This window comes from Palaemon carinicauda, chromosome 26, assembly GCF_036898095.1.
Source record: "Palaemon carinicauda isolate YSFRI2023 chromosome 26, ASM3689809v2, whole genome shotgun sequence".
NCBI classification, from domain to species: Eukaryota; Metazoa; Arthropoda; class Malacostraca; order Decapoda; family Palaemonidae; genus Palaemon; species Palaemon carinicauda.
This window is the reverse complement of record NC_090750.1, coordinates 89,097,220-89,107,219: the sequence shown is the minus strand read 5'-3', so window position 1 is coordinate 89,107,219 and position 10,000 is coordinate 89,097,220. Positions and strand designations below refer to the sequence as shown.

General features: G+C 34.7%; 1 protein-coding gene across 1 annotated transcript in view; it reads left to right on the top strand.

Moving 5' to 3' along the window:
* LOC137620049 (uncharacterized) overlaps nucleotides 1-10,000 on the top strand; it is an 88,723-nt gene that overhangs the window by 62,356 nt on the left and 16,367 nt on the right. Inside the window, exons 6-7 of the mRNA XM_068350328.1 lie at nucleotides 7,965-8,051; nucleotides 8,981-9,163. Coding sequence (XP_068206429.1) covers nucleotides 7,965-8,051; nucleotides 8,981-9,163 — 270 coding nt within the window. The remainder of the gene's footprint in view (nucleotides 1-7,964; nucleotides 8,052-8,980; nucleotides 9,164-10,000) is intronic.

Genomic DNA, 10,000 nt, shown 5'->3' with positions numbered 1-10,000 from the left:
AAACAACGTCACAAGACACTTGGCCTCAATAAACGGTGTCTTCCTGTCTGGTCTCTTTGCTCTGAATTAATGATTCCATTTGTGTCAGAATTGTAAAAGACCATCACTTATTTCATTTCCACAAAAGACATTTTTTTATGTCCAAGTCATTTTTTGTAGTCTTTAGTACTGTATGCGTTGACAGACTTGATAAAATCGGTATAAAGGTTGAAAGTCCGCTAATGAATGGCAGAGGCAAGCCACTGTGACAGGGGAAAATAGCCCAGTGAGGAAAGGAAACAAGGAAAAATGAAATATTTTAAGAACAGTAACAATATTAGAATAAATATTTCCTATATAAACTATAAAATGTTTAACCAAACAAGAGGAAGATAAATAAGATAGAATAGTGTGCCCGAGTGTACCCTCAAACAAGAGAACTTTAACCCAAGACAGTGGAAGACCATGGTACAGAGGCTATGACACTACCCAAGACTTGAAAACAATGGTTTCAATTTGGAGCGCCCTCCTAAAAGCACTGTTTACCATAGCTAAAGAGTCTCTTCTATCCTTACCCTTGGGTGAACAAGAATTGTTTGGTAATCTCAGGTGTATGAAGACAGAGGACAATCTGTAAAGAATAGGCCAGACTATTCGGTGTATGTGTAGGCAAAGGGAAAATGAACCGTCATTAGAGTGCAGGACCCAATGTAATACTGTCTGGCCAGTCAAAGGACCCCATAACTCTCTACTGACTTTTCTCTATTCTCTCTCTTGTAATAATTTTTTTTCCCAAAGCAGCTTGAATCCTTTCAATCTCGAATCAATCAAGAACTGAAGAAAATATATATATGGCTTCTCAGAATTTTCATTTGGAAAAAGACAGAGAAAGACTAAGTTTAATTTCGAAGCAATTTCTTCCATCCCTTTATGATTTTCCATCGAGAAATTGGAGAAAAAGGACATTGATAGGAATAAGAGTTTCTTACCAATATACAAAAATGCGTTTAGAAATTGTTCAAACATTGCATGAAATAATCCCAAAATAGGAATTAGTTTGTAGTAGTGTTTACAATATCAGAATGATTCTATGTGTAAAAATAAACGGAAGAAACTAGTAAATAAATAATTAACAAAATCACTCAATATACCAAAAACACATTTAGGAATTGTTCAAACATTGCATGAAATAACCCCCCCTCCCCCCCCAAAAAAAATAAATTAGCTTGCAGAACAGGCTTTAAAATAACGCAATGCTTCAATATATAAAAAATGCAACTTAGAAATTGTCCAAACATTGCATGAAATAACCCAAAAAAGAAATTAAATTGCAGAACAAACTTGAAAATATCACAATGATAATCTCCGCGTGAAAGAAACAAGAAACTAGCAAACAAAGAAATTTGATATGAATCAGTATGTTATAAATATGCAAAAAAAAAATAAAAAAAAAATAACTTGAAAATTATCAAAAAAAAAAAAAAAAAAAATTAGCTTGTACAACTGAATTAAAATATCAGAATACTTCTCTGTTAAAAAAAGGAAACAGAAGAAACTAGCAAACAAAGAATATTGATATGAATCAGTTTCTTAAGAATATGCAAAATACAGCTTGGAAATTATCAAAAAAAAAAAGAAAAGAAAAAAAAATAGCTTGTACAGCTGAATTAAAAAATCAGAATACTTCTCTGTTAAAAAAGGAAAGAGAAGAAACTAGCAAACAAAGAACATTGATAAGAATCAGTCTCTTAAGAAAATGCAAAAATGCAAAATGAAAATTATCCAAAACTCGAAAGAAGAAACCCAAAAAAGGAAATTATCTACCAGAACAGATTTAAAATTCATAATGTGTCTCCGAAAAAAAAAAAAACAGCTTTAATATCAATCTGTTTCAAATCAATTTGCAAAAGGACAACTTCAAATTATCCAAAACTCGAAAGAAACAATTTAAAAAGGAAATTAGCTTGCAGAGCAGGCTTAAAAATCGCATTTTTTTTTTCTAAAAAAAAAAAAAATATATAGAAAACCACCAAGAAACTAAACAAACATAACATATAAGATCCTCATTAGGGAGTATATTGCCGCTAAGAAGCTCTTGATTAAACACACACGAACTTCTACCAATTACCCCTACATAATCTATGGGGGCTGGATTCCCATCATTCGTATGTACAGATTAGACATAATTCAAATGACCTAAAATTACCCCAATTTCATTTGCGTGGTTAATAAGCACAGATGGATGTTACTAATTATTTTCCCCTTTTATTTGGTGAGTGAGATTACTAACTACTTTCCTCTTTTTCTTGGTTAGGGAGTTAATTAAATTCTTGTTGCGGGTTGTAGTGGCCGATGTGGTAACGTCCCTGACTGGTGAACGCCAGACTGCGGTTCGAGTTCCGCTCAAACTCGTTAGTTCCTTTGATCGCTGCAATCTCACCATCCTTGTGAGCTAAGGATGGGGGGTATGGGGGAGCCTATAGGTCTCTCTGCTGAGTCATCAGGAGCTATTGCCTGGCCCTCCTTGGTCCTATCTTGGGAGGAGAGGGGGTTTGGGTGCTGATCATATGTACATATGGCCAGTCTCTGGGGCATTGTCCTTTGCCTCTGCCATTCACGGGCGGCCTTTAAACCTTTAAAGGTGGAAAGGAAGATAGTATAAGAAATATATTCTCTATTCCAAACAAATACCTAAAGTAGTGTTATTCCAACCTTGAAGGAAAAGTAGTATTATTCCAACCTTGGAGGAAAAGAAGTGTTATTCCAATCTTGAAGGAAAAGTAGTATTATTCCAACCTTGGAAGAAAAGTAGTGTTATTCCAACCTTGAAGGAAAAGTAGAGTTATTCCAACCTTGAAGGAAAAGTAGTGTTATTCTAACCTTGGAGGAAAAGTAGTGTTATTCCAACCTTGAAGGAAAAGTAGAGTTATTCCAGCCTTGAAGGAAAAGTGGTGTTATTCTAACCTTGGAGGAAAAGTAGTGTTATTCCAACCTTGAAGAAAAAGTAGAGTTATTCCAACCTTGAAGGAAAAGTAGTGTTATTCCAACCTTGGAGGAAAAGTAGCGTTATTCCAACCTTGAAAGAAAAGTAGCGTTATTCCAACCTTGAACGTAAAGTAGTGTTATTCCAACCTTAAAGAAAAGTAGTGTTATTCTAACCTTAAAGGAAAAGTAGAGTTATTCCAACGTTGAAGGAAAAGTAGTGTTATTCCAACCTTGAAGGTAAAGTAGTGTTATTCTAACCTTAAAAGTAAAGTAGAGTTATTCCAACGTTGAAGGAAAAGTAGTGTTATTCCAACCTTGAAGGTAGTGTTATTCTAACCTTAAAAGTAAAGTAGTGTTATTCCAACCTTGAAGGAAAAGTAGTGTTACTCTAACCTTGATGGAAAATTAGTGTTATTCCAACCTTGAAGGAAAAGTAGAGGCATTGCAACGTTGAAGGAAAAGTAGTGTTATTCTAAGCTTGAAGGAAAAGTAGTGTTACCAGTAGAGTACGTCTAGTGTGTAAGAGGGTAGAGTTTGCCTGGTTGGGGGGGGGTGGGCAGTATACCCCCTTCCTATTTTTCATTAAGACGACTTAGTACTCAGCCCTAATTGAAGGTGACGTCTGCACCTCGTTTTAAAGTTGCAGGTCTTTTTGAAGTCCAACAGTAATCAGACCGTATTATGCCAAGAGACCAATTATCCGTCTTGGCTCTTCTCGGAATAAACTAGATCATGTTCTCATTATTCGGGTATTATTCGCAGAGCACAATGAGACAAGAGCTTAATAACTCGGTCCTCATTTTCGGGATACTATGGAACGTAATGTTAATTATTTTTTACTTGATTTATATTACACAATTTAAAGGCGATGCTATACTCTCTCTTATAGTTACACACAGAAATAAATTATGGAAAACTAGTGTACTCAAGCCGTTCAAAATTACATATATATATTTAGATAGATATGAACACACACACAAACACACACAACCCTTCCCATCCTCCCCCTTTCCTAACTACAAGAAACTGGTTCGGCAATTTGTGGGAGTGTGTGGTTTCCGAGTGTACCTCTCAGGGTACCATCCTCTCATCAGGGTATGATTACTCCCTCTCCCCACGGACCGTGACATGATATATATATATATATATATACATATATATATATATATACACATATATGCATATATATATATATATATATATATATATATATATATATACACATATATGCATACATATATATATATATATATATATATATATATATATATATATATATATATATACACATATATGCATACATATATATATATATATATATATATATATATATATATATATATAATGTATTTATATATACTTATATATATGTGTGTATATATATATATATGTGTGTATATATATATGTATATATATATATATATATATATATATATTTACACACTATATATATGTATATATATATATGTATATATATATATATATATATATATATATATATATATTTACACACTATATATATATATATATATATATATATATATATATATATATATATATATATATATTTATATATGTATAGTCATACACTTGTTCTTTACCATATAGGGGAAAAAGGTATCTAAGGACAATTAATAAAACAGGAAAAATACTTAACAGAAAAAAACCTAACTAACAAAAGTATTTGTCAATTCAATATAAAGAAAAATATCTTCTATCAACACTTGCTGTAATACTTATATGGTCACAGTAAAATAAACACAAAATAATTGAAATTCCCCGTCTTTCAAAAGCTTGGTCAGGCCGTAACTCCAGCATTCCAGCGGCGGTGGATATTCGAACCTTTGTCCACTCTACTCAAGGCACATTCTTTGTCTATTACTAATTGTCGCTGGAAAACCTCGGTCATTTTCACTCAAATTCATTTGGCAATCCCTTGTGACCACTTCCCATTGTTCATACTTTTATTGTATTGAAAGAAAAAAAAGGACGAAATGAGGGGAGCATATCCACAAACATTGCATTTGGAAACATACTGTCATCTTTAAGATTAGTAATTATGCCGGAAAAGTTTGTAATTATATATATATATATATATATATATATATATATATATATATATATATATATATATATATATATATACATATGTATATATGTATATATATGTATATATATATATATATATATATATATATATATATATATATATATATATATATATATTTATATATATATGAAAGTTTGCGGGTGTTGACTGGTATAAGAAGCCCTTAAACAGACGCAAGGGGAGGGATAATTTCTGAGACGCTTGCTCTGCTGTGAACTAATAAAGCCTGATGATATATATATATATATATATATATATATATATATATATATATATATATATATATATATATATAATTATCATCTTTTCTAGGTGGGGATACATTAACGTGGTAAAAGGATTTGTGTATCAACTTGATCAGAAAAGCTGTACTAGTCAGGGCCACCTATACTAGGTTGGTTTGCTATGAGAAAGCAGATAAAAGTCTCTCACCATCACCAATCCGCGCTGGCCAGTGCGGTTATGAAAACTGTACGAACCCCAGACATTAATAGGCATGTCTGAGGTCTTTGTACGTAAAGGACAATGCCCTAGAGACTGACCATATATACATATGATAAGCGCACAAACCCCCGTCTCCATCCAAGCTAGTACCAAGGAGGGCCAGGCAATGGGTGCTAATGACTCAGCAGATACCTATAACTGGACTAGAAACGGGTTTATTTGTTGTTGTTTACGATGGAATTCATTGCAATTCCAATTATACATAAAATCAACAAAAGAGAGAATAGTGAAGAAATAATTCTTTAAAAGTTCAAGTGAGTCCAATAACATCAACTGCCGTAAGTCTTCAAAAATCCAATTGATTCCAAAAGCATCAACTGCCTCTGGGAATGTTGTGTGGAGTGATAATATTGTATTACCCGTTTCTATTGTCTAGTCTTTGACTCCCAGAAGGCGCTGATAACCGATTTTCATGAATTTTAAAATTCGATAGACCGATGCGAGAAACCTTTGGCTTATGGTATAAATCTCATTGTATTTATTTCGTTTACATTTATTCAGGCTTAAATATTTTTGTACCCTGACTCAAATGGACAGACAAGTGTTTTACGTATATTAAATTTGAATGTTTACATGGAAAAGTCAGACACTCAGAAAAAATAATTTTGATATCACTTTGCTCTTACTAATCCTTAGAGGATTCATGTTCTAAGTTACATCTTTTATTACGAGAGAGAAGAGGTACATCGTACACTTTTATATTATTTAACACCAAGGAAGAGCTATCCCTTAGAGAGAGACAAAAAAAAAAAAATAGCGTCAAGTAAATAAGACGGAGATATATTAAATATTTTCTCGTGATCATTTTTCGAGTTAAACCAGAAAAAAATAAGAAATGGGTATCAAGAGATCATAATCAGCCACTTCGAACTAGAACAAGAATTACCTTTAATATGAGAATTTTTGTTACCAAAATTTAATCATCCCTAGAGGAATTTCATCGCTATGAAAGGGATTAGTTTGCTACAATGCTTTTCACATGGCAAAATAAGAATGAAGAAGAGAACTTATGATAGGATTAAAAATCTTGGAAGACACTAAGCTGAGCTGTCTTCATAGTATACTTAGAAGAAGAAGGGAAAGATGGTTCTACACGTTTTTAAGTGGTCTGGACATGTGCAGAGAAAAGAAGAGGATACGTAGTTAACAGACTATAAATTTCAAAGCTCTGAAATGAATGTCTTTCTTTCCATCGTTATCTCTATATTAAGGGGTCAGTTGCCTGATGCGCCCTCTCCAATGCCTTCTATCAAAGGCATCCTCTTCCAACAAACCTCTTTTCTCCCTATCATCCTTCACCTTATCTCGCCATCTCTAGAGATTATATTCCTAGAGTCATATTAGGGTCCTCATAAAGAAATGTACCATGTAATCTATGTTAGAATTTAATATTAATACTTAGCAAAGCTCCCTCATACCAAATTTATTCTGTTTAAACACGGTTCTTATGATTAAACATGATCAAAGCCATTAGTAAAGAAAACACCAATCATGAAATTATCATGATCAGAGTCTAGGGTTTGTGGTGGCCTATTGGAAACATCCTTGCCTAGCAATCTGCTGGACGCGATGGTTTCTTGTAGTATCTGCTACCTCACCATCCTAGACAGCTAAGGGTGGTGGGTTTTGGGGAGCCTATAGGTTTATCTGCTGAGTCATCAGCAGCCATTGCCTGGCCCTCCCTGGTCCAAGCTTGGGTGGTGAAGGGGCTTTGGCGCTGATCATATTTAATATGGTCAGTCTCTTGAGCATTGTCCTGCTAGGGCGTAGTCACTGTACCTTGCCTTTACCATTCATGAACGACCTTTTTACCTTTAATGATTTCTGCACAAGAAATACATCATAAGTACAACTCATGCAAAAGTCAAAGTGGAAACCATGGAACAGGTGATTAATTTAAGAATAAGCATTACGACATTTTGCCAAAGCAACGTCAAAAATTTTGAATAATAAAGAGGCTAAAAAGCTTTAATATATCCTGCAGGACCGTTAGACGTAACTAACACTGGGAATTTTTAATAAAAACATTTGTGACCAAGCAAAGTACTGCATATATATGAAATGTATCATCCTTTTCACATGTAAATGGCAATTTCCTTGATGTATCATTGTCATGTGCTGGAGAATTAATACTTGACACAAGCTTTGTATATACCGCTGACGAGTTGTTTTGTGACAAATTTCGTGAAATACCCAAAATATCAAATAAATTAGATTAAGTACACCCTGCATACCTCTAAAACGTTATCTCATTTCTTCTTGCCACATTACTGCAATCGTAAGCTGCACGACATACCACAGCCGTTCTAAATAGAACAAAACATTTCCCTGGAATTACAAATTACAGAGCTGTAATTCGATGTACGTGTTTCCTGCACTTATCCAGATGGCATGCCAGTGTGAAAGCGCCGCCCTGGTGGTGGGGAACCGAACTTCGTTGTGCTTGTTTAAAGATGTATACTTTAGCCTGAAAGTGAGCTGAGCATGGTGAGTTTGTAGGAGCATATTATTATTATTATTATTATTATTATTATTATTATTATTATTATTATTATTATTATAAGCTAAGCTACAACCCTAGTTGGAAAAGCAAGATGGTATAAGCCCAAAGGCCCCAGCAGGGAAAAATAGCCCAGTACGGAAAGGAAACAAAAATGAATACATAAGAAAAAATAATACAACCAAAATAAAATATTCTAAATATGTAACAACATTAAATTAGATCTTTCATATATAAAATATAAACACTTAAAAAAAAAACAAGAGGAAGATAAATAAGCTAGAACAGCGTGCCCGAGAGTACCCTCAAGGAAGAGAACTCTAATCTAGGTCAATCTGCTGATTCATCAGCATACATTGCCTGGCCTTCCCATGTCCTAGCTTAGGTGGAGAGGGAACTTGGGTGCTTATCATATGTAATATGGTCAGTCTCTTGGGCATTGTCCTGCTAGGGCGTTATCACTGTCTCTTGCCTCTGTTCATACTACACACGGTTTATAGATTATCAGTTAGTGTAAAAACCTTCATATCACATATTTAATTTAAAGGCAATGGATAAGACAATGCCCTAGAGACTGACCATATCTGCATATGATCAGCGCCCAAACTAAGACCAGGAAGGCCCAGGCAATGGCTGCTGATGATTCAACAGGTAGAACTATAGGCTCCCCAAACACACCATCCCTAGCTCACATGGATGGTGAGGTTTTAGGAAGGCCAATCTAAATATATCCATCCAGCCAGGACAAATAAAAGGCGAAAATTCTTTAGAAAAAATCCTGAGTACTTTTTTACTGAACAATGTCAAAAGATTTCAGAAATACTTTAACTATAAGTTGGACTTAATCGAATTAGGGTGTGGATTATAGTCCAGGAATTGTAAAGAATACTGTAACATAAAAGAGATTAGAATCCTACGTCACGCCCAGAGTCAGTTTGAAGAGACACCTGGGTGCCACAACAAACACATTGGTCTTGATGTTTAAGGAATGTGGAAGAGAAGAGAATTCTGGAACAGATGACGATAACGAGGAGGAGGAGGAGGAGGAGGAGCAGCAGCAGAGAGAGAATATAAGATGGATGAAGGTGAATACAAATATGCAATAATATAGTAAAAGGGAATTTTGTTGAGTCTTTTAAAGGTTTAAAAGGCCACTCATGAATGGCAGAGGCAAGGGACAGTGACATTGGCCTATTAAGCAGGACAATTCCCTATAGACTGACCATATGATCACATGATCAGCACCCAAGCCCCCTCCCCACCCAAGCTAGGACCAAGGAGGGTCAGGCAATAGCTGCTGATGACTCAGCAGGTAGATCTATAGGCTCCCTCAAAACTTCCATCCTTAGCTCACATGGAGGGTGAGGTTGCAGTGACCAAAGGAACTAACGAGTTTGAGCGGGACTCGAACCCCAGTCTGGCGATCACCAGGCCTTCATGAGACGTCTTTTAACTCTCTACATAAGAAGAGTAAGGAAGAGAACTAAAGAAGCTGAGAACAAACAATGAGAAGATGAGGAATATTTTACAAAATTTTGTCTTTATGTTTTCGTGTGTCTTGCAAAAAAATTCTATAAGGGTAAAAAGTATAAATGAAAGTAAATGAAAAATAAAGGGAATTCCAGGTAAGTGTCCTGAAAAAAACGCAGTTAATTCTAAGTAAGGCCAATACAAAGAGGTCAGACGGACAGAACTGTCACCTTTCCTTTCCTCTCTCTGACTGTGACGTCACGCTAACCTCAACTGGCAATTTTCTGGTGGGCCGCGGCTTTGTATATTAAGATGTTATTGTTATTTCCGGTTGAGTAATTCTAGCTATTAACTACTTCATCTGTATTTTCATTGGCCTTGATTCTAAGCTGCAGTGACCTTTGCAGTCGATAGAGTACAAAAATAATCTCTTCCTAAGCTTCTTTGGCGAT